Raw genomic sequence first — 26,376 nt, 5'->3', positions numbered from 1 at the left:
TGAAAGCAAGACACCTAACTGCGCAGGTACCATGAGGGCAAGCTTGTTGTGGTTTTACGTGGGCTATCACATAAGCCATGGAAGGTCCGGCCTCTCCTGGATGGCCCTTGGCCTCAGTGCATAGGAGAGTGAATCCTCTGAAGAACATGAACAATCTGGGCAGACGAGTGTCAGTTTTTGCTGCAATGTGACATAATGACTATATCTATGATTTGCCTGTGCATTTGATCCATTGCATATTTGCACAATGTTGTAGAATATTCAACTATTAAGTCTCATATGGCTTTCTTCTCATGGTCTCACAACAAAGATGGGATGTAGACAAGGGGAGTTATATGAGTGACAATTTTATAGCTAAGAGAATAAAAGTTAAACTAGGGAAAGAAAGCAAGCAAAGGACTATAATTTTGCCCCCAATGAATCCTGATCGCAGAGAGTTCTCACAGCAACACCTACCTCATTAGCTAGTAAGAGGACCAGGAATAGACATTATGTGATTATTCGCATGGCATCCATAGCTTGTCTTTTACTGTCTTTTGTCTGTGTAAGATTAGTTTTCATAAGACCTTAACACTAAGCCAGGCAGTGGCGGTGCACATTGTTAATTCCAGCATTCAGCAGCAGAGGCAAGTGGATCTCTAAGTTTGAGGCCATCCTGATCTACAGAGTGAGTTCCAGGACACCCAGGACCACACAGAGACCATAACCCTAGACCACATGTACCATGCAGTAGCCAAAAACAAACAATAGATGCCCCTTGGCCTCGAGCCCAGAACCAGATATTCAATGAAGTCATATATTGTTTTTAAGTCAACTCAAAGATCTGAAAGATCCTTTCTTTTTCCTAAGGGCCAGTGGCTGAGGAAACGTACGTTAGGAAAGAAGCTGCGTTAGATAGCACACAGAGTCCAAGGTGCTGCAATTCTTCAGCATGATTTCTTTCTTCAAAATAAGCAGCCTGCACTAATGGGCACTTACTTAGACCTACACCCAAGTATCATCCTTCAGACATCCATACTTCAATTTGGTCCACAAATCATAAGTTCTTTATTGGAAAAAGAGAGGTTTCCATGGTGATGTGCAAATGATTTTTTTTTTTTTGCAATTCTTAGTAACTCTTTTAATATCTTTTCATAAACAAAATAGATTCCACACATATGGAATAAAGAGAGCTATATTTTTATGAAAGGAGTTAAAAAAAACATGTCAAAAATAATTTTTATAATAGATTGATGTGCTGGGAGACCTCAAAAGGAGTTATTTAAAAATAAAAGCATAAGCGATTTGTGGGGTAGCAAAGATGGCGTGAGCAGCCTAAATGCTATGCAGCCAATGTTTGGTTTGAAGAACTGGATCGACTTCAAAGTCAAAACTGCCTCATCAAAGTAATATAGACAATGATATGTGATATGATCTATTAATTATATAATCCTGAATTATATAATCATTCGTTACGCAATCATTAATGACGATCATTTAAAAAAAATTATCTATACTTCCCATTGACTATCGGAATACCATACCAGAGAGATACTTTTTAACACCTTCCTGTCAGTTTCATTTCATGTTGCATTTTCTTGTTTGCAGCAGGGTCTCCCTGGCCTTGAGCTTGTAGCGAACCTCCTGCTTCAGCCTTCCAAGTGCTAACATTATAAAACTGCACCTTCACTTCCAGCAAGTCCTTCTGGCACAGACTATCAAGCATCCAGAAGATGCAGCACCTTTGATTCTAACACATCTGTGCTGAAATAAAAATATTCTCAACCAAGTTAAAAGCCACAGTCCTGTTTCCGTCTAAAGCTCTAGATATTGTAACAAGTACCCAAAAACAGTGTGGATAAAATAATAAGAGGCACATCCTCAACCTCAGATTATTTTAACAGGAATCTAAAAACGCATCCCTTCTGTCTTTGGGTCTATGTACCAAAACAAAAACAAACAAAAAAAAAAAAACCCAATGGCAGGTGTGGGACTGCCACTATATTTCAAAGATTTAAAGATGACAAAGATCGACTACTATTGAACTACAAAGAGGTGCTTAGCAGTCAAGGCTGAACTAACAGGCTAAGACCAGAGTGTCAAAACACACACAGGAGCCAGGTCCATCCCTGGGTTAGACAGAGGTATGTGCCAGTTATGTACAATAACACTGATGCTGTTCGACCTAGAATTATTAAGCCACAAAGAACCAGGAGAGCCAACTTGATTTCTGAAACTGCCCCCCTGTAAAGCTGAAAAGTCACTAAGTTCCAGAGATGTGAAGTGACTCGATCATGCCTTCTAATGGCATCAAGTTATTCCACTAATAAACATAGAAATTCACATTTTTTTAAAGATTCACATCCCTCAGCTCTAATGCTCAGTTGCTTCAGACATTCGTGTAAAGCAAGGATTCTATGACAAGGCTTATGTCTGGGGACCTCTAATTAATGACCAATTAGTCACCAGCTCTGAAAAAATGAGCCGAAAATACCTGATCAATTCAGTACAATGTCAGAAGCTCACTGCATTAATGTCTTTTCCCAAATTACTAACTTAATCTAAGAGCTAGGGGCATAGTGAACTAGGTCACTATTAGGAAGATATGGCCTTGCCTGCTATCCTTTTTAAAAAGATTCCTGTTCATTTGCTTAACAGTCAACATTGTTTATACAAAAATAAGATCACAAAATTCTAAGACTATATCCACAAGCAAGCGCTGGTTTGTGAGATCACACAAGTAAAGAAATGAAATATCCTACAACCCAGAACCACATGATCAGTCTGCTCATTTTTCCCCATGGCAAAATGATTAGGGTAGGGGTCGGATTCCTTGTTGGAAATATAGGATAATTACAGTTCTATCCTAGAGTACACTCCGCTACAAGATAAGCCAAGGGGGACGGGAGAGATGACTCAGCAGTTAAGAGCACTGGCTGCTTTTCCAGGGGTCCAGGGTTCAAATCCCAGCCCCCACAGGGCAGCTCACAGCTCTCTATAGCTCTGGCTCCAGATTATCTGACACCCTCACATAGACATACACGCAGTCAAAACAACAATGCACATTAAAAAAAAATAGATAATGTAGCCAAAATGGTACACATATTGGCCAGTTGTTAACACACAGCAGCAACTTTAATAAAGGCATAAGTACATGACATAGAATTGATACTAGACATGACCAATAGAGCTATTTTTTAATCTTTAAAAAAAGGAATCAAGATAAGGAAAGCTGGTGTGGCACCACAGGCATCCAATCCCAGTATTGAGGAGGCTGAGGCAGGAGGATAGCCATGAGTTACATAGTACTGGACCACCTAGGGTACATAGGAAAACACTATGTACCTATCTTTAAAATTAAAAAAAGATGTGCGAAGAAATAAGTAAGACCCACTGAGTGCCAGGTCCTTGGGTGGCACCTACCAGTGTCCCAGGCTACACCTTCACCTCAAGGTGCAGCTACAATTACTATGCCTGAGGCAGCTATGATTATTATTTTACAGGCAAAAATCAAAGATTAAGTCATCTGTCTTAAGTTCACACAGCTAGCCAGTGGCAGAGTTGAGCTTTGTTGAGATTTGTTGAATTCTAAAGCCATCATATTTTTTCAGATTATTCCCTGAAACATAGGTTAATCCACGGTCCACTTCCTAAGAATGCTTTAGAGTCCATGATCATAGGAGCTACATCTCAGACTTCTCTTCTCTTTGCTTTCATGTCTTCAAAGCCTGCAGAATTATATCTATAAAAGCCAGGTATAGTGGCACACACACACAATCCCAGCACTCAGGAGTCCAAGACTTCAAATCTTGAATTCAAATCAAGAATTCAAAGCCATTCTTGACTACATAGCCAATATAGTTCCAGGGCAACATGGAGTGAAGAGACCCTGTCTCCAAAAATATACATACATACATACACATTACATATACATATAAGACTGTCCAATCTTATGAATGTATCTTGCACAGAAGTCATGGGTTTTGGCTTTTTTTCAACATATGCCACAAGTTTAGACTCATTATCCAAATACTGAGAAGGAAAGCTGATCCAGTCATTGGCATTGAATTAGATTTCAGCCATGAAAACTGAGCTGCGCAACACTCTACAGCAGTCTAGGACAGGGCTGAGACCAGAGTCCATATATCTCCACTCTCTCCTGCATTTCCCGCTCCATCCAACAGCCTTCACATGCAAAAGAGAATAGTTTTCATACCAGGCAACTCTGTCCACCTTCTTCCTAATGTGGAAGAAGACACTGTAATTTATATGTAGGAAACACAGAGTGCTTTGACACGTTCTTTCTTCCTTATTCCTAAGGGCAAACTGAGCAAATACAATGATTCTAAGGTATAATTATCTTTCACGTCATCAACTTCCAACATAATATAAATGCTGAACCAATGGAATTTAGATCAAAGTCTGTGTACATTTCAAGTGATTCCATTATAATGGAATCTTGCAAATGAAGTGCCTATAACAGTAAACACAATTTCTGTTTGTATACTAGACAAAGATAATTCAGGGTTAGGCGAGATGGAACTTACATATAGCCATTGGTAGAAAAGATGTGCTAAGATATTCAATAATATCCTTGTGAAGAAATGGAGGGAAGGTGGCTAGCGTTGAGATCATCGTGTAGGGCAAAGTGCTCAGAACATCATCATTGAGAAAGGGGAGCAAACACGTGGTCGTATAAAATATTGACTGTCCAAGATCTACAAAAGAGAAGTAAGAAGTCAGCCACTGGAGATTATGTCATTAACGAAACACGCTGATCTTGTATTTCAAGGTTTAATAAGCTGGTTTTAAATTGTAAAAGCAGCTATTGCCCACTTCCTACTGAGAGTTCTGAAACACTCTGCTAAGTAAATGTCCAATGCACGTAGCAGTTAGTTGGTGAATATATTAAGAAATAAATCTGTCCTGTGAGTTTCTCAACAGTGTATCAGTCATCTGTAAGCCTCGCTGTTCAGATGACCCCCATTGATCCCATTAATCTCAAAGCACTTTCCAAGTGAAATTGTGACATCCCTCCATTTTTTTTAAAAGCTCCATTTTTGCATTTCATAAAGATAACAGAAACACAATGATGTACCCTAGGATTTTCAGAACAATCTAAGGCAGTTTGAGAAATAAAACTTGGCTATTTCTGCTCTACTGACCAAGCCACACTGTTCCGATACCTGAAGTCTGGGGCAGTGAGGTAATTTGTAACCTCTAGATTCTGTGTGCTTCTGAGATAGGAAGCTATGAGCTGGTGGTATTGCACAACCCTGTGTAATTAGTTTTTAAATCTCCAGAAAGTCAGCCTCCCTCGAAATAATCTCTCAAGGCTTTAAAATGCAGATAATAACAATACCTACCTGGTTTGGTAGAGGTTTAGATGAAATAAATACAAAGAGCTCAGCATAGCATAGCATGTACTCCAAAAACATTAGCTACTATTTATTGCCATTAATATCACTAGCATTGTTACCTGCACGAGATGTGAAAATAGAGGACCTTCAAAACAAACCACAACTATTTAGCTTTAGAATGTATGAAGAATAAATCCATTACATTCCATGCACATTGTGATATTTCAGAACCTCTCAAAGTATAGGCCATCAGCCAAGGCTTGACATGAAGACAGATCACTTCTGTGTTCATTAACATATCAAAGTCTTAGACTCTGGTCTGCTTTGGCCTAGATTTGTCTTCCAGAGCCATGTGCATTCCTAAAATTATTTCTGATAGTCATGAGAATTAACGTGCCATGCCAATCAGCATGACAACTGACAATGTGGTCAACGGGCAACCTGGAGAGCCAGGGCCCGTCGCCTTCGAGCTCAGACCAACGGGTGAGAAATTCACAGGTGTTTTAGTGTGAATTACATAAGGCCATGCATAAGAGACACCTGAGCTATACTCAGTGAGCCTTTTTAGGCTTCAGCTAAGAAGCCTAATTACAGATTATTAGCACCAAAAGGGCCTGGAAGTCCGTCTGGGGTATTTTCCACCCAAGGACAGCAAGATCCAGCAAGAGTCATGACTGCCCAAATCACAGTTCACCCGTAGTTGAACTGATCCTGCTCACTCCTGTAGGCCACAGTGAGCACAGAACCTCTAAGCATAGGGCAATGAGTCATCCTCAGCTCAGCTCAGCTCCCTGAAGAAGCCTCACATGAAGCTTGCTCACAGCATCAGTGGGCAGGACCACTGCTCAGTGACTCTCACTGAAGAACTGCACATTCCAAGTTACCTTAGGACCTGGCTTTTATAGACAACCCTGAGCAAAATGGTGCTCTCTGGATTTTCTAGACCAGGCACTAGAACGAACGGGGGAGTTTTAGCCTGGGTCCTAAGCTTTATTATGCAGAACAAGAACACAATAAATAAATAAATAAATATCAAGATAAAGTCACAAAGCAAGCATAGGCATGAAAGCAAAAAACATAAATCATTGTCAAGATTCACACATTATGTGGATTGCCATTCACCAAGTGAAATGCCACAATCTAGAGACCTTAAAAATAAAAGGGCATCTACTCTTGGATCCTCCAAGGAACACTTGAGTTCATATTGAGTTTAAGACTGGAACCACAGGGCAAAGGTTCCAGTGAGTCTCAACAGATGTGTCCATTGACAACCAGTAAGTCCCCAGTCTGGTTCTGACTGGGAGAAGATTGTAGTACAAGAGGCTAGGTAGGTTTAAGACAGCAAAGAGGTTCAAGATAATCAACATTTTCACCTTTATTTTCACTAGAATATGACATTGTAAATACAAGAAAAGCAAATTCAGTAATAGCTATTTCATCATTTTTATGAAAGTAAACCATTTAAGACATTTTAATTACAAACACTTAATACTAAATCAGCCATTAAGCCTTCTTTTAGGACAGACAAGTAGCTCTATGAAAAAAATAAAATAAACCCCACCCACCCACCTGTTTTCATGGCTAGCTTTTCTGTACAATGAAACTTGGGTTCTCATACTTCCTGGGGCCAAAAGGCAAATGTATTAGAGACATTTACCAAGTCTTAAACTTAGTTTAAAGACATCTTAGGTTTCTAAAGTACTTTAAAAAAAAAATCCACACAGATCTCTAAGATCTCTACTCCCCATACAGTTTTTAATTTTATTATCCCAAATCCACATGGGATGGCTAAGCAGACATCACAGCCCTCCTCTGTATGGATTACAAGAACAGGGTGAGCAACCAAGGTAATGGAAAGATACGGTCGGATGGCTTGCCACTCTACACACCACCGATACACTGTGTGCTAAAACATCTCACCCCAGCAGTTTGCAGTAATTGCTGGTTGTTAGATGAATGTGGAAGACTTCATGGATATTTCTTTTATCAGGAAAAAAAAAATGAGTCCCAGGAGAGAAATTTTTATTTGCCCCCTGAAACTCCCAGAACCAGCCAAGGATCAGAGCCTGCTCTTCTGGCTCAACCTCTTCCTTTTTCTGGGGCAAGGTTTTAAACTCTACTTCTCAACCCTGGCTTTAACAAGAGAGTCTCACAATAAAGTGCTGGGGGGGGGGGAACTGCTTGCCACATCCTCCTGTCTCCAGTCCATTGTCTCCCCGTGCAAACCCCTAGATAACAACCCTGGGTATCCGGGCAGTGTGGAATGTTAGGACAGGAAGCACCACTATTAAGTTTCATCGTCAGAAAGGCTTCAAGTGCATAAAACCCTTCAAGAGATTTATGACAGTAACAACATTCTCCAAGCCTGCTGCTCGGCATCATAAATATTCATAAACACATGTGCACATCTCCAAAGTCTTCGATTAAAAAAAAATGCTCACCATGTTGGCCATGCTGTAGTAAAGGAACTAGATCCAGGAGAGTCACCAAAGTCACGTAGAGGCCTTGGTAGTCCAAAGAAGGGTAGTCTGATAACTGAACATCACGACTTTGCGGGCCGCGTTCTGAAGGAGCATCTCGCAGGACGCTGTAAAGGAGGGAGCGAGTAACAGTAGGGTTGATGGAACTGACCTGCGGTCTTAGAGATGGGGTGAGTGGGAATGGCACGGGAAAAAGACACATGGTCATGGGCACTGTCAAATTGGAGGCATCTTGGTTTTCCTTCTTCCCTGTGCGGGACAAAATGCTGTTGGGGGGACAAAGAAAAAAAAGAGACAACAAAGACACAAAGAACAGCACATTACATTGAAATGACACTCTAAAACAAATAGTAAAACACCAGATACATCCCACATAAGATGCAATCGCCACAGCAGCACAGTCTGCAGAGCCAGGGCTGGCGCACAGTGACGTGCTCCAGATGCCAACAACACGGGTGGACTTTGTTGAAGTTGCATTGCATCTCATGTGTTATCTGGTTTATAAGGAGCAAAAATATAAAAATGCATGTTTCAGTGCCAAACCCATGCTTCACAGTTTGTCAATTTGGTGAAGGGAAGGTCTCGTTGGAGGAACGCCAGCTCAGCTTCATCTGCGAGGGCTCTCGTTCCTAATCATCGGGAGCTTTCAAAGCAACCTTGCCGGCAAGACTAGCTCATCGTGTAAATAGAAACTCGCAAAAGATAGGTATGGCACTTGCAGAAACATGTTTTAGCAGAGAATAAACATGTGCGTTTATTAAGAAACTCTTAAAAATCACATGTTTATTGCATCAAAATAATGTCTATATGTATATTATGATACTGTTTCATGACATTCTGTCAGTATCATTTGAGATAATGAAGTTTAAACAGGCATATGAATTTAGAAATAATACATATTTCTAAAGTGTTAACTAAACTACATCAGAAAAGCTATAAAATAATATATAGTAAATGGCCCATAGAATGTGTTGGTGAACTAATGGTAGTGTGTGTGTGTGTGTGTGTGTGTGTGTGTGTGTGTGTGTGTGTTTAATTTGACATGTTAGGGAGGAAACGTTTTATTTTATGAATACAAACAGTGGTTTATTAAATAGTTACCTTAAAACCTCTAAAAGCTAGGCAAGCATCATCTATTATAAAGCTGTACATCATAGAACAAGACCTTATGTCACTACTGTTACTTACTTTATTATTCAACAAAACTCACTAAACACTAGAGAAAAGATAATTTAGAAAGTTAAAAAAAAAGTTTAAGGGGAGTAAAAATCGTCTCTAAAATAGTTCTGCTTTTAGTCTCCGCTTAAATCTACGAAACTGTTAGTAAACGTTATAAGGCAGGAAAGTTGTTGGTTTAAAAGTCAAAGTAACTACTGCTTAGCCAAATGGTTAGGCTTTTAAAATTAGATTATGCTGTTTATTAGTAGGCAGCCATTATGCACTAAGACGTCTACAGCACCAAAGTGCTTTCCTATAGCACAGTTATTTGCTAAGCCAAAACAGAAATCCGTTACACAATGCTTCGTTTCAGGAAGATGCCCTTGTTTTATACTTACTCATGTGCATCCATTACTAAATTCTCAGCTAATGGTGTGGCAGCTACTGTATCACAGTGACGTGAAGAACTGGTTAGTGTAGGCATGCTTGCTATGTCAAGTTGACATTGCTTTTTATTTACTCTTAGCGCAGAAGTATGTTACAATGTAAAAGAAATGACTACATGCTGTTTATTTTCTATGTGCCTAATTTACCTCAATTTCCTCTGTCTTCTGTTACCCAGTGTCCAAGGGAAAACAATTGATAATAAAGATAATTTCAGAAAACTTATGTAATACTTCTTAGCAATAAAGAACGTAGGAGTTGCTGTATTTATTTTTGTTAAAAGGGATTTAATTTACCTTTTTAAGTGTGTGCTATGTTGGGCTTTGTAACCTCACACTGTACAATGGGTTGGAAGTATTCCACCTCTCACGATCTACCTACATCTATTATAAAGAACAATATTTTTTGCATCAGACTTTATAGTTCCCCACAAAACTAAATTTCTCCTCAGATTACCATCTTTACATGTTGCATTATTGATAAGTCCAGTCACCAACATTTCTTTTCAGTCTTACAGGAGTCTATCCTCCTGAAATCCCTTTACAATCACAAAATAGCTATGTCAATATAGGTTCCCAAATTTCGGCATAAGTTGGCTAGCTGCCAGCATCTTCTCAAGAAAATAACACTATCCCTCAGTCAATTAAAAAAAAAATACTGGCCAGCCTGGTCTACAAAGTGAGTTCCAGGACAGCCAGGGCTATACAGAGAAACTTTGTCTCAAAAAAACAGGAAAAAAAATACTGAATATCATAGATGTGTGATATTTTATGTCTGGCCAACTCCTTGGTGGGGGAAATATGACATGTGATTGACTCTATGTCACTAGTGCTCCAAACTGGGTGGACTGTGACAGGCACTAGTGAATATCTTTGGAGGCTACTGCTGTGATATTTTTCCCTCTTGTACATGTGGGAGTCCCAGGTGACAGCAACCACAGTGTCCTCCGTTCAGCGAGGGAAGAGTGTCAGCGTGGAAACAGAAAAGCTTTCCTTCCCTGCCTTCAGATTTACCAAAGTGGGTGAGGTTGAGAAAAAAAAAATGGCGAAAATGAGTTATCCATGAAACCAGTTTTAAGTTACCATTCATGTCTCAATGTGAGGAAATGTGTTCATTTGTGGGAAAACTCAAGAAGGGCTCATGAATCAATGTACGATGCACTGTGGCTTTATGATGTTTCGTGAAGTTTACTTAGAGAGGAAAAAAAAATTACTTATTTCCCCAACCAAACTGTTTAACTTGGGGACGACCAAAGATTTCCATATTTGAAATTCTTTCCCAAAGGTCTATTTATAGATTCAACCAAAAAGAATATCAGGAATGCTCTGTCAGAAGAGTCAGACATTGCCACCAAAGTTTCACTTTTCCTTTCCCTCTTTAAGTCCTCTTAAGCCAGTGAGCACTGGCTTCCATAGTCAAGAAGAGAGGAGACCCCTTTAGTCGGGTAGGCTAGGTGATTGAGTGCCCTCAGTCCTTTCTTGTACAGCAAATTAATACATCAAATCAACTTTCTACACAATTAAGAATTTTGACATGTGTGTTGCATCTACGCACTAAACAAATTGACTGTGCTAGGATCTAAAACTACATGTGGATTTCAAATTGTGTGTGTGTGTGCGCGTGTGTGTGTGTGTGTGTGTGTGTGTGATTAGAAATTCCTATTTAATTAAGACTATTGGGCTGAGACTAGAATCTCTTTTTAAAATATATTCACGTTTCTAACAAGTTGGTAGCAAATGTAAAGATTTACACTCTAGCGGTTCCAAGAACACCAGAAGAGAGACACAAAGGAAGGTTTCCATCAGCAAGTCTGAAACAGGAAAGAAACTAGGAACCCATAAACATCCAGCTGGGTAAAAGGCAAGATTAAAGACCTTGGATGACCTAAATGTGATCACAAAATGCTTCTATATGAAGTGAACCTGTATGCACCAATGGGGTTAGGCCAGCTGATCTTCATCTCCACCCCTAACACTAAGAAGCAAACAAGCCAAATAGCCTCTGGGATAAAGCGCTGTTAAACTGTCCACGGCCAGACTTGGGACCCTGTCCACTAAGAGGAGCACAACTCTTTGTAATGTGTAATGTCACCTGGACCTTCAGTCACTCCTTGAGACAGGAAAGGCTCCCGAAAGCTCCTGTGCTGGCTGAAATTTCACACAAGTCAATTCAATGAGTATTTATGGATCCCCTATTATAGGACAAAACTTGCTCTGGCACAAGGACTCAGTACACTGGATATGACAGAGGACTCATGCAACTAGAATGGAGAGAACCCTGGCAGGCTAATTATCTTATGCAGACACCACAGCTGATCTTCTAGTCAGCCGTGGTAACAGGCAATCACTATCCTCCTGTGGACTAAACTGATTGACACTAAACATCTAGGCCAATCCCGGCCTTTCTGAATTCATACAAAGCTTTCCTGAAGTCACTGAAGTCGCATAGACATCAGAAAACTTGTACTAAGGATGTTATCCTAACCACTTAATGCAAATGAAGCTGCTTGAATTGTGGGAAATGGTGCCACATAGACCTGCCCCGTGCCTTATTCCTCTTGCCTCCAACTCCCTAGTCTGAGATTTCAGACATAAGCCACAAGAACCTGAGTTCTGGAGGCAGCGAGTGACTCCAAATGTAAAAATTACACAAATGCCAAGGGAACCACCTTGTTTGTGGTAGAGATGTCTAATCAAAGAACCACTTAGTTCACCTCATGTGACTTAGACTTTCAACTAGCTTTTTTAAGAGGAAGGAACCTGAATATAATTGGAATGGATGACACTACCAACTGCCAGAGGGCTTCTAACATGGTTCAATATATAGAACAAAAGTTAAAAGTTTTAAATTTAAAAGTTTTATAATTCTAGGGTTTGGGGGGGTTGTTGTTTTGTTTTTTTGTTTTTGTTTTTGTTTTTTGGGTTTGTTTTTTTATTAGATATTTTCTTCATTTACATTTCAAATGCTATCCTGAAAGTCCCCTATACCTTCCCCCCGCCCTGCTCCCCAACCCACCCACTCCCACTTCTTGGCCCTGGCGTTCCCCTATACTGGGGCATATACAGTTTGCAAGACCAAGGGGCCCCTCTTCCCAATGATGGCCAACTAGGCCATCTTCTGCTACATATGCAGCTAGAGACACTAGCTCTGGGGGTACTGGTTAGTTCATATTGTTGTTCCACCTATAGGGTTGCAGACTCCTTCAGCTCCTGGTTTTTGGTTTTTGGTTTTTGGTGTTTTGGTATTTTGTTTTGTTTTGTTGTTTTTGTTTTGGGGTTTTGTTTTTTTGTTTTTTTGTTTTTTTGGTTTTTTTTGGAAAAAGAAGCTTCAGTAGACACAGAGAAGATTGAAAATTCATAGGGTTTAGACCAAATAGTTGACCTGTAAATATTTCTATTCAAGTCCCACCTGAGATACACTACATGCCTCAATGTCTTGTGCACATGCGCACTACGTAGTTAGTGACAGAGTCTGCCAGCCCTCCTCTGATCCACCACCTGAAGCTACCTCGTGAGCGTGAGGTGGAACTGAGACAGCTGGAAACTGCTGTACCTGAGCTGAGATCCGTTTAACAAAAATTCTGAATCAATGGCAAATCTATACACTACACATTCCCTTTCTTCCCTTGATTTCACAGACAACCAAAGCCACTCCATGGACTTTATAATAGACATCGGTGTACCCAAAGGCCAGATCAAGTTTTTACTAAGAAGTGTCCCTGCTGTGTGACAGTGACTAGGAAACAGCAGCATGGCACAGGTGTAATGGTGTGTGCTGTGGATTAGGATCACCAGTGACCTAATGACTCCAATACTGCTACATATGTAACATTGAGCAACTTACTGACCGCTCTTGTAACTTAGTTTTACTATCTGTGAAATGTGTACAGTTGTACCTTTATCTAATTACAGGCGGTTAAAAGAAATGCCACACTCAAAGAGTTCGGAGAAGAACTTGATGTGAAGAAATAGAGGTACCAAAACATAACATTGCTAGGGTGATGACAGCCATCGCCACTGTCACCATTAGCAGCTGTTGAAATTGACTCTCCTTTAAGGTGGACGGACCATGCTTGGTTACAATAATAGCCATTTGAAGAGACGACCCTAACATCGGTTTCATCATGAAGATGCTGTCATCATAACCGCATCTTAATGACCAAAGCAGAACCCTCATGACTGGTATACATAACTTAAAACAGTATCCTAAATTTCTTAACTTATTGGCACAGTTGCAACACCGTGAGTGCTAAGCTCTGAAGCCAACAGAAATGTCACAATTTCTTCACAAGTGGAATCTAACATGTTCCCTACCAGGAACGCATCTCTAGTTTTGGGTTCCCCTATAGGAGAGAGTATCTCTGTGAGGTTCCCAACCTCAGAAGCAAAAGGAAAATGGAGACAATGGAATAGGATGCCTCTGTTCACACAGTCACCTGATTATTCCATGGAAACCTGGTTAACTATTCTGTTCTCTTTGAAATGGGGAAATGGCCTGCCCTAGGTCTTAAACCAACTGTGAATGAATGCCTGACAGACATCATGAACCTGACAAATAGAATCCCTTCGCACTAGAACAGAGATGGTAAAGACTCTAGAGATGAGAAGATATCCAGAGATGAATGGTAGATCTTGATGCAGAAGACCAGCAACTGGCTGTGCACAGGATATTTCTCTCTGTCTATGGTCAGCCTGTCCGAGGACAGAAAGTGACAGACCATGGAAACCTCTGGTTCCACTACAGTCACTCCAAAGTGTGTCCTCCCATACCTGATTTTCAGAACTCCTGCTGCTGTCTAGAGGCCAGAGAAGGCAGCAAGTTCCAGAAGCAGATTCACAGAGGACCTGTGGCAATGGGGAAACCAAGCCCTGGAGTGTAATGGTCAGTAAAATATTCACAATTCAACATTGTTTGTCAGAGACAGCTATGCTGCTGGAAAAGGATTCATCTTTGCTTGTCTGCATCAGTAGCAAGGGTGAAGGGGAATGGCCCTCTGTCCTGTAGTAAAAGCAGACAGAGTAAAGAGAGCTCCCGAGCTGTTGCTCCCTTGTTTTCCTTAGACCTAAAATCAGTTGTGATGTATAGGATGGAAGCAACTGCCTGTTACAGTACCAATCAGAGAACCAAGATGTATTAGCAACAAACCTAAAGCGCCATGAAACTCTCTATTTCCTTTAAACTCAAAGGGCTTCTCACTCTCAATTTTAAAGACCCTAATTGCACTCCTTAACCTTATGCTCTTCATGTCAAACATATGACTTTTTTTTTAAGCATCTGTAGGTCTCCTGAAAGAACACACAACTGAGGAGGCAGGCTACAGCCTCCTCGCTTCCAGGTAAGCTGGATCTGATATGCTAGACACAGTCAGAGGACTGGAGTCCAGACTCTTCTGTCAGAGCACCAGAAAACTAAGGCCTTTTAAGACTTTCAATTCAGTGTGAAATTAGGTCCCAATAAATTCAGCAGTACTATCTAATAAAGTCTCTCAAAGTCAAGGGTATGTAAGGCTTACCTTAACAAGGTCTGAGAAAAGTACTTCAGGGTGTTTGCAATATCTGTTCCTGATGGTACGGGATAAATGTTGTGGAGAACTCGGTTATGATATTCCTGCAAGTACCGGATCTTGGAAGCAACTAGATAAAAGCAAAAAAGAAAAAAAAGAAGAAAAAAAAAGAAGGACCTTCTTGTAATATGTATCAAACACACAGCGAATAACTACAAACAAGAACTCAATCCATACTTTTTTAAAACACATGTAAATTTTCCTGGAATTCCATGATAGAAACCCTAATACAAAACACTTACAACTGAATTCCAATGTAAACTTATTTTTAGCTTTGTGGCTTGATATCCCTACACGAACGGTCTGCTCCTTTTCAATCACTAGGGAGAGCACTATTCTAATCTCTTCCTAGTTATCTACAGAGTAGCTTCCTCTTAGCAAAATAATAATAAATGTAAACCTCTGTCACTAGAGAGTTATAGCTAATATGAAGGAAAAAAAACTTGACACTCTAAAACACCCAAAAAGTTGGGTGTCCACTGTGCAATGGCATCAATTAAAATCAGGTTCTCTTTAGCTCAGTAGTGATTATGAAAGTGAGTTTAACGAAGGCTTAGCTGCATGACTGTGGTGAAAATATCTTCACTTGTTGAGTATCAAGGCAGAACACAATGACTATGTTGTAATAAAAACACAAACAATAAAGATCACATTTTTCTTCCAATGAATTGCATATATTAGGAACCATCCTAATAGCTTTCTGAGCTTGGCTTCCCAGTCTCAAGACAGGAGGGACTAAACATGTGTATTTACCCTCCTACACCTACCTGGAGTCACCAGCATTGTCCACATTCCTGACCTGACCTTTGACCTGGCTGTAGTGAATGGCCCAGCTCTAGTCATTCCTCTTTGCAAATCCCAAGGAGCCATGATGATCAACGTCTCTCTGGTCTCCTCTTCCACAGAGTTCTCAATAATGTCCGTTTGTCCTTTCAATCTTTAAGGCTACCCAGGGAGCCTTTTAGCTGGTATGGCTCACTGTCAGCGGTTAGCAGAAGACATATCAAGTCCCGGAGAAGCAAGGTTTTGCTGTTCCCAACAGCCAGTGGGAATAAGCTCCTGGATGCATCTAACCGAAACGCTGGCTTAAGCAACTTAAAGAAAGTCAAAATGCTTTTGACAGGTGTGCAGCGGAGAACCACAGAACAGTAAGTATCAGAGCAGGGAGAACCTTAGAGCCCTTTCCCTCTACCATTTCATCTTAAAGGTGGGAAAAGGAGGCACACGGGGTGGGTAGCGATTAGCTCTCCTGACTTCTGATCCAGTGCTTTTTCCACTCTGACAGTTCTGCGATTAAGCCAGCATGCACACAGTAAATATTCATTATACAACATCAAAACAATTGTCAGCTGTTGTTGGGCTAATCGCTCATCTGAAGTCTACAGGTTCCATGGCTCACACTTGCCCTTCCTCCTTTCTGCTTCTCAGCATTTTCCCAACCAAATAAGTTCACATTGCAGATAGATGGCCTCTATCATCATCTCCAAAGACAGTGATAACTTTAATATCTATTATTTCACTTAACCCACAGAATTTGGTTATAAACAAATTTTCTGAGATAAACTATAAATAGGTAATACCAGAAAATATATCAATTACATAATCAACAAAAATCCATTTTCTTCCAAATGTCTTTGACCTGTCATGCATCATAACTTTAATAATGACATTACAAGAAACACTCATGTTAATGAATAGGTCTAAGCTCCCAATATCTGATATATGTGCCAGACCAGCTTATACTTTCTATTATCACAATGATATTTTATTACTGTGACTTTTCTCAGGTTTTAATACTCGTCAGGTCTCTGTGGAGAATTTCAGGAATATCATTCATCCTTCTACTAATATCATTCATCCTATAAAGGAAGTTGATAGTTCGGGATGTGGACAATAAGCTGAAATAAGGCGAAAAGTCAAAGATCCCCCAACTCAATGGCTTACTCATAATTTGAGAGCTTTAAAGCCATCATTACACAATGATTGCAAGCATTCAAACGAGTTTATGAGATGAATGGATGTTCTTTTTATAGAGACTTTCGTTAAGATGCAGTAATAGCTCCTTTCAATGAGTTTCCAAACACGCAGGGGAAAGCAGACACTACGGCCACTTCCTCCTTTGAGATCTTTGCATAGTTTACATATTCACATAGCACCATCTCTATTCACTCACCTGTTTATTTTTCTATACAAAATTGTGAATGTTGAAAGGCATCTTATTTATATTTCCATCCCAGTCTTAAGACATTGCCTAATGCTGAGTGGGTACCCAACAGTTACTTAAGAACAGCTTTAGCACTTGGTTCTCTCTCTCTCTCTCTTTCTGTGTGTGTGTGTCTCTGTGTGTGTATATATATACATATATATATATATATATATGTATATATATGTGTGTGTGTGTGTATGTGTACATATATATGTATATGTACACATATATGTATATATATATATATATATATGGATGCTTATATTCTTAGATTCTAGATACCTAATAAATACCCAGGAAGTTACCAGTAAATGAAGGTAAAAGAAGAAAGAAAAGGGTAAAGACGAACAAATTCGAAATCATGAAAGACAGTTTACAGGACAGGTCAGGAAATGGTCAAATTACTTTCTATATTGGGAAGGCCAACAAATTTCCAGCCCTTGTAGATTTCTCTTCAACTACTTGAAAATAATAAGGGCACTGGAGAGATGACTCAGCAATTAAAAGCCCTGGCCACTCTCCCAGAGGACTTGGTTTTGATTCCAAGCATTCACATGGCCACTCACAACCATCTATATCTCCAGTGCCAGGGAATCTGATGCCCTCTTCTGGCCTCCATGAGCACTAGGCACATACATGATGCACTTACATACATTTGGGCAAAACACCCATGCACTTAAAAAAAAGATGAAGATGAAGAGGAGGAGGAGGAAGAGGAAGGGAAATGATCAGAAACATCTCTGACAAGTAGTAACCTGTAATTGTACTGAAGATATAACTAAAGCTCATTTGCATTTCAACCTTGTACAGAAGAGAGGATGCTTTGGCTGGCTCATAATCCCAGGAGGACCCAATGCCTCATCAAAGCTCAGAAGTCTTGCTCTTAACCCCACACATGTACTGCACTGTTACTGCAGACTCCAATCACTGGCAGACTGAATGTGTGTGAATCATCTCCAAACACAACTGATCTCAGGACCACACATGTCCAGCAGTCTCCCACTCTATTCTGCTCAAGTTACATTTTCAGAACGTTCTCTGTGACCTGACCAAGCCTTACTTCGTAGGAAGTCATCTGTCATAAATCGCATCCCTTCAAATTCAAAATTGAAATTCTAACCTCAAAAGGTGAGTGTAGCTGGAGATAAGGCCTTTAAAAGAGGTGACCAGGTTCAAATGAAGCCATTACAGCAATGTGTTCTTTGAATACCATCTTCCTTCTGTCCTTGTAAGAAGATTAGGACACAGGCGACATCAGGAATGGGGGATGGGAGAGGAAAGGCCGAGAGAGGACAGGTGAGAAAGTGACCATCTGTGAGGCGAGGAAAGAGGCCTCAGGAGAAAGCAAGTCTGCCAACACCTTGATCTTGAACTGAAAGTCTTCAGAACTGTGAGAAAATAAATGTCTGCTGTTTTAGCAGATCCATCTGTGGTGCTTCGTGGCAGCTGGAGAAATTGAATACACCATCACAGAGGAAAGTCCCGAAGTGAAAGAAAGAAAGGTGTGAGCCCTGAATTAAGACTTCCTGCTCCTCTCTTCTAAACCTTGGTTCCCTCATCTGTAAGACGGAGAGGATCACGTCCGAAAGTCAGTTCACAGCCACTTAGCACAGCGCCCAGAACATATTCACTTGCAGTAGATAACACGAGCTGACTTGTGTCTCATTCCTCCTGCTACCAAGCACCAAGTTCACCATGAGAGCCCGCCATCCACCACCAGTCCCCCCCCCCCACACACACACACCAGTCATCTTTCCTTCTTTATTAAGACACCGTCATTAACTAAAATCTCCTTTGTCAGAGGGAAGTGTCCTCCATCTCTCTCCCCACTCCCCAAGTCCTCTCACTCACCCCATCTGGCTCCCACTGTCACTACTGCCCTGGATCTGGTTTTGTGGCAACCCTCTCTCTCTCTACAGCACCCAGAGTGTCACATCCAATGACACTTCCCAGTCACCCATGGCATGACTAACCCTTTCAGCTCTCCCATACAGCCAGTCCCACTTTTTTCCAAACTCTCTTCCCTTGGTTTCCCCAACGTCATGTTCCCCAAGACTTCTACTGTTGAGAAACATCCTTCCAAGAGTGCTTTGCCACCTCAATGCTTCTAGAATTTTGAAAATCATCAGGACTCAACCACTGGCCCTCATTTTCTCTCCCTAAGCAATCCCATCCACTTGTGGAGCTGCCACTTCCATCCATGGACCAAATAGTCTGACACTCACGTCTCCATTGCAAATGCTTATGTCACATGAACAATAGACCTCCTATCAATTTTTTTCCACTGAGGAATCTGACAGGGACCTCAGAGTAAACCCATCCAATGCTAAATAATCCTTCCCTCCCCACCCGCCCTCAAATAAAACCCCGCTACCACCTATGTGATCTATCAAGTTCCTCCTACTGTCTACCTCCGACCTAATCCATCACAATCTAGAAACACAGCCACCAACAGATACATCCGAAGTATCTTCCTCCTTCCTCCTTCCTCCTTCCTCCTTCCTCCTTCCTCCTTCCTGCTTCCTCCTTCCTCCTTCCTCCTTCCTCCTTCCTCCTTCCTCCTCCATGGCTTGCCACCATCTCCAGACAGACTCGGGACGCTTCCCAGCTCATCTTCCAGATTCTCCTGAGTGTCTCATGTCCATTTGCACCCAGAGGTGGCTTTACATACCACTTTCTCATAGAGGCCTTTGCCAGTGTTCCCATCTGAACTTATCCCCTGATCCATTCTTCTCTATATAATACATGAATTAAGGTATTTCCCCCCAATGGCTAACACAACTTGTAATTGTATGTTTGTTCAAATGAGCGCTCGCTGCCTCTTCCAAGTGGGCATGCGCCAAAAACCTCGTACATGCTCACCACTGCAGAGCCCCAGGGCCTTGTAAGGACTGCGGGTGCAGAGCTCCGATAAAGGGGAGAAACGAAGAGGTGGTCAGCAAGACAGTGGCTATTTTCAGCCATTAAACTCTGTGTCCTTTACAATCCAGAAAACCAATTGCCAAAGCAAATGAAAATGAGCAAAACCAAAAACGGCTGTAAGAGACGGTTTATCTCACAAAGAAGGCACTCGGTTTCACTGAGCACGCCCTAATCCAACCTCTGCTCTCGGCTGCTTTACTTCTTAGATGCTTCGCTATGCTCTTTTGTTTTTAGGAAACAAAACACAGAAGAAAAACTCAGTTGTAGACATAAACTGTTTCAACAAAACCAGGATTGTATAACACACAAGTTTCAAATATGCTTTTTAACCTTAGACATGTTCCTATGTCACTAAGTGTGTTCAAAATGATCCAGAACTATTTTCAAATGTTTGATTTTTCAAGGCTATCAAAAAAGTTAAGAAAAATAATCAGATGAGCACAATGAAGAGTATAAAATCAGATAAAGGCTGCTGTTCAACCATACACAACATTTCAGTGTGTAAGCCTTCTTGAATATATGAATATCTATATATGTGTGTGTATGTATATGTATATATTATATATATAATTTCAGAATTCATTTTCCCCATACATCAGAAGTAGATTTCTGCATCATTTCAATTACTCTGTAACTTCTTTTTTAAAGTAAATTGTAATTTATTTCACCAATCATCTGTTGATGTTTGTGAGGCTTGGGATGGGTCCACTCTTCGTGCAAGGCAATAAAGGAGCTGGATGCTGGATGCCAGCCAACACTGCTCTTGCAAAGGACATGAGCTGGGTTCCCCGCCCCCCACAGCAGGAAGCTTGTCTCTAATTCCAGAGCCAAGGTATCTGATGCCCTCTTCTGCTCTCCTCAGGCACCTACACACATGTGACATATACATATACACATAATTTTAAAATAAAGTAAGTCTCTCATGCTGCAAAAGAATGCCCCCTTAATACCTGAGCATCGCTTTGTACTTCCTTATAATCAATTTTCAATGTAGACAATATGAAATACACAAATATGAAATATTTTGGAATGGTTTGGGGAGGTAAGCTATGGTAGTGTGTACCTATAATTCCAGCACTTGAAAGGAGCCAACAGCAGAATTAAGGGTTCATGATCAGGGCTGGAGGTTGGCTCAGTGGTTAAGAGCACTGGCTACTCTTCCAGAAGACCTGGGTTCAATTCCCAGCACCTATGGGACAGCTCACAACTATCTGTAACTCCAGTTCCAGCAGATCTGACACTGTCGTCTGCCCTCCCCCTGAAAGGCACACAAATAAAACCCTGGTACACATAAGACCATCCTACATAGCAAGTGTATGGTCACCCAGAGCCGCATGAATCAAAATAAAATAAAATAATAAAACAAAACAAAACAAAAACAAATTGCTTTAAAAGAACAAATAAAGCTTTTTGAGATACTTGATAAAATGTTCTTTAGAAAGATGTAAACATCATTAGCATTGATAATAACATCACTGAGTATCGACAATTATGTGTGTGAGTGTGTGTGTGTTAAAAGGTTTTGTGTTACATCACTTCCCATTTACAGTTTACTAAACCAAAGCACCCCAGAAGTAAGTGATCTGCCCTTGGCCACAGAGCTCTGTAGAACTGGTCACTTAGCAGGTCCGGAGCCATGCTTTTCCACAGACCACCGTGTTCTCTAACTGCTTTTAGTGTTTGGGGGGGGGGGGGATACATTCAATGGATATGCATGAAATAATATTCCCCTAATCCTTCTTGTTTTCAATACCCCATTAAAGAACACTATAGCAGGCAGATGAGCTATTAGACTAAATTTCCAATATATATTTCAGAAACACACAGCTCAATACCTCTACTTCACTAGTCTATCCTTTCCTTGAAAACTCAAGTGACTTTCATCCTTCGGAATCCACCTTAAGACCACATCACCAGCTCTTAAGACTCTTTTCCATCATTCCTGGAGCCGTCTAATTAACTAGACATTATCAATTGCTCCTTGTCTAAGCATGCAGAGTGCCCCTCTCTAATGGAGTCGCCTCATTACACGCGTAAGTCAGTAGCTGTAAGCTGATCTGGATGACACCAGTTAGCTTCATGTTTGCAAATTCATTTTCCCAAACACCTCTAGGTCCTTGAAGACAGGCCTGCCCTCACTTTTCATTGTAAATCCCTCAGAATGTGCACACGGCAGACGGTCAGCAGTAGCAGTGGCTTAAATGTCGACGATTCTGTATCCTGCACATTCTCCAAATTCTTTGAATGTTCTGCTATTTTTTGTACAAATTACTTCCATGTACAATTTATTATGTAAATTACATAAAGAATGCAGTATTCTTTTTCATGGTTAATTTCTTTCCCTTGTTCCAACAGAACTTAAAAAAAAATCTCTTGATACATATTTCAAATGTTTTATAAGTTCTTTGTTATATTCGAATACTCACTCTGGTTTTTTTCTGACTAGCGATTCTTGTTCTAACAGGCTGAGTGTCATGGAGTTTCATGATATCCTACAAAGAGCCCTAGATGGTCTATGGGTTCCCATCTACAGCTATGTATTACCACAAGCCACTTAATATCTTGACTTGGGGGAATTCTTGTTTCATGTTGTTTGGTTCGAACCAAATGAGAATTAAAATAGCATTTCCAGTACAATCTTTGCCAATCTTTGTTATTAATGTTGTAACCCTGACAGTCTGCATTCTGATTCTACCTTAATTTTAATCAGTTCCTTCTTGTACTGTATAAACTCACTAACAGATTTGGCATGGTCCCCTTTTAAACTATCTTCTTGTCAGTTTAATATTTCCTTAAGGAATGACAGACAGCGGGCTAGCAGGATTGCTCAGTGGGTAAAGGCACTTGCCATCATGCCTAAGACCTGTTTGATCCCCAGACCCCATATCCAGCTGGGAAGAAAGACAGAAACCAACTCCACAGGGTGGTCCACTGGCTTCCAAACATGCACCATGGCACACACATGCACATACTCAAAAATACAGACTAAATAAACAAGTAAATAAGTGTTAAACATTTTTAAAAGAAACTATAAACATAAGTAAAAAGTATCAGACATAGTTCTCAGATCAGATTGCTAGAATCACCGCAGGGGTTTAAGCAAAAACTGTGTCTGATATCTTATTGTCTTCTTGGTCAAGCTTAGGTTACAGAATAGGATGTCTGCCTTAATTATCGCTGCATATCTGTCTTTATTTACTTGTTTTGTATTAATAGAAATGGGATTATTTAGTAGTCGTATTGGTTCTAACATGAAATCATCTCTCAAGATCTATTTGCTTCTCCCTCCTCACAATATCACCTGAATTAAATGTGCACAATCTCCTTCTGAGATAAATTGCTATAATAATCTGTCTGATTGCACCCTGATCCTTTTTCAGTATGGCATCCACAGCAGTCTCTCCAGAATTCAAATGTTTTTCATTTTCAGTTCATTGAAATTCCATTAACATATGAAGCCAGGAAGAATAGTTCCCTGCTCAGGAGCCAAGCCTCCTCTCCCTCTCTCTACCTATACGTCTCACCCTAGCCATCCTAACTGGGAAAAGCCCACGTGACCATCTTCCTTAAACACTGTTCTGTTCAGAAATGCAATCTCTACCTCTCTGCATGGAGGCTCCCAAAAGAATTCCCCAAGTCTCAGGTCAACCATGTCTCCTGTAGACAGCTAACCTACCCTAGCACACATCCACATTGCTGAAGTTATCTGAACATTCACAGTCCCAGGCTCCTCTCTGGCATGTACCACTGCACGATGTGGCCAATAACTCAATAGCTGTCTCCACACTGGACTACCAGGAGCATCACTTTTAATACTGTACACGCGGCATATTGTAAGTGTCTGGTTCTGAATATACATTTGCTGCATAAACAAGTGAACGTAACACACAACTCAGTACAAACGAAGCAGTTTTAAGTTTCTAGTCCTTTCGAGAATTGGAGTTAAATTGTGGATATAGCAAAGGTTTTCTGTCCCCTCTTCCTGGTACTCATCACAAGGACCACTTTCTCCACAAAACCCCTAAATCCATCACTATTTGGGAGTATGGACGTGATCTGAATTAAATAATGGGGGGTGATGCGCCTCCCCCAAGATACAGCTCGTGTGTGCTGCTAATGGCCAGGCTCAGGAGCAGGGCTACCCCAGTCCACTGAGCTGCACATCAATACACCACATGCTTCATGCTGAGCATGCATCCTCCAGGTTGCAGATCTGTGTGCCCTGCTGGGTGGACTCCAGTCTTGCTTTAACCCCATGTTTCCCAGCTATGCTCCAATATCTTCCTTTTGTAACAGGAGTGCTGGGTTGACTCTGCGCCATTATACACTTAGAAGTATGGGATGTGTGTTTGAGTGTTTTATTTGCTTATTTTTGCAGGGACTTTTACACAGTTTGGGAGTGTGAAGATTTTGTGTATTTCTGAAGTTGTCACTGGATGCATTTTGGGGACCAGGGCAGAATGCTATGGCTTGAATGCCCCTCCCTGGGCTTTGATTGGTTTGTTTGCTTGCTTGCTTGCTTGCTTGTTTGTGATAAATAAGGTTTCACTGTGCAACCTGGTTGTCCTGGTACCTACCATGCAGAGCAGACTAGCCACTTCTGCATGCACCACCCTGCCTAGCTACAGGCTCATAGTTTGAACACTTGCTTCCCAGGCTGCAGCAGCTCTTTGGAAGAGGAGTCTGACTGGTGGAACTGGGACCCCAGAGGTGGCCTTTGGAAGGGACACATGCCCCTGACTCCTTTCCTATACTCTCAACCTTCCAGTCTTATATCTGTGACATGCCTTCCCTGTGCACACTAGCTGCCAACAACCAAACCAGTCACTTTGCATTTCCTGCCATGATGACCTGGGGTTCATTTTAAACCAGAAGCCAAAATAAATCTCCCCTCCCTTGAGTAGCTTTTGTCAGCTATTCTATCATGGTAAGGAGAAAAGCAAGTAGATACCAGTTTTCGCTTGAATTCTGGCTCCCTGTGTACTAGCTGTGAAAACGAGGACAAGGCAATGAACTTCAGTCAGTGCTAATTCCCTTATCTATACAATGAGGGCAATTGTTTTTTATCTCAGGGGTTGCATGCAGCAATTCAGCAGCACAGTGACTGGCATACAATAAAAGAATGTTACAGTTCTAATTGGCTACTACAGACCTTCCCCCTCCCTTCCTTCCCCTTCCCTAGGTATTAGTTCTGCCCTTTAAATAGAAGAGAATACACAAATGTCATTAATAGTGAAGATATTCAAATATTAAAATGGAAGGAGAAACAAAGCCACAAATCATTGCCTGAGAACTCTTCTGGGGATGCAGGGTCCTGGGCAAATCCTGGATCAAAGAATGCCACTGCCCCCTTCAAGGAAGGTCACCCTTGCTGAAAAGCAAACCCTCACAAAAGGTATGCAGGAAGAGTAAGGGCAAAGGAGACAGAGAGACAGACAGACAGACAGCCCGGCAAACAGACAGCCCAAGCAGTCCAAAGATGTCAGATGCCACACACCACCTCATCAGGCTCCTCCAGACCCTCACACACATATTCTTCAGTCCATTTAAGTTCCAGGTGGCCAGCTCTACCTGGCACATTCGGCAGACAAGAAAGGCCAACAAAGAACATCCTCATCAAAGAACTCCAGCCCCCACCACCACCCCAAAACACTGTGTTTGTTTAATTGTTGACATTCTTCAAACTATTCCCACAAACATTGTTCAGTTAGGTTTTGAGCACTTAAGGTGTAAAACTAAGAAGAATACATTGGAAGTTTAGGGAGATTTAAACATTACACAGCAAAGCAAATATAAAGTAGAAGACCTGACTGTACTCATTCATTTAACAGACATTGATTAACTAAAAACTTTGAGGTGCTAGCAAAGCAACAATTACTGATGCACAGCCCCACCCCCACCCCGTCCTCTAGAAGGTCACAGAAAAGTGCAACGATAGTTCTCAATTCTGATGTGCACTGCACAATGCTAGTAAACATGAAAACAATGACTTTCTTACTCCCACATTTCCAGTGAGAAGACTGTAGTTGACAGAGCTCAGTGGGTTACCCTGAAGTGGCAAGAGATGTAAACCAGAGAGCCGTGACCACCTAGTAAGAGATGCTAGAACCAGCTATGGCCCACTGCAGCTGATTAAAGCCACACAGGGAGCTTTCACATATGAATCTGTAAGTCATAAATGAACCTCTTGTCATATGGGGGGAGAAACATAAACACAGAAACATCCCCCTTGCTGGAAACAAGACATTTGCAATTAGAGAGGGA

The 26,376-nt window shown here is 41.0% G+C and overlaps 1 protein-coding gene across 5 annotated transcripts in view; it reads right to left on the bottom strand.

Annotated features, from left to right (window-relative positions):
* Window positions 1-26,376, bottom strand: part of Unc79 (unc-79 subunit of NALCN channel complex) — a 235,915-nt gene that overhangs the window by 179,595 nt on the left and 29,944 nt on the right. For 3 of the 5 annotated variants that reach the window (XM_085830633.1, XM_029484459.2, XM_029484462.2), the window contains exons 1-4: window positions 15,752-17,185; window positions 14,934-15,054; window positions 7,781-8,085; window positions 4,527-4,697 (exon numbers count right to left, since the gene is read on the bottom strand). In XM_085830633.1, coding sequence (XP_085686759.1) covers window positions 4,527-4,697; window positions 7,781-8,085; window positions 14,934-15,054; window positions 15,752-15,854 — 700 coding nt within the window. In that variant the 5' untranslated portion in view covers window positions 15,855-17,185. Of the gene's footprint in view, window positions 1-4,526; window positions 4,698-7,780; window positions 8,086-14,933; window positions 15,055-15,751; window positions 17,186-26,376 lie in introns of those variants that run through there. The other 2 variants (XM_029484463.2, XM_085830632.1) reach the window with 2 other exon arrangements.

The sequence above is a fragment of the Mus caroli genome, unplaced genomic scaffold (genome assembly GCF_978045245.1).
Source record: "Mus caroli unplaced genomic scaffold, Mus_caroli_1 scaffold_14, whole genome shotgun sequence".
NCBI classification, from domain to species: domain Eukaryota; kingdom Metazoa; phylum Chordata; class Mammalia; order Rodentia; family Muridae; genus Mus; species Mus caroli.
The sequence above is the reverse complement of the archived record's forward strand: the minus strand, read 5'-3'. Positions and strand labels throughout refer to the sequence as shown.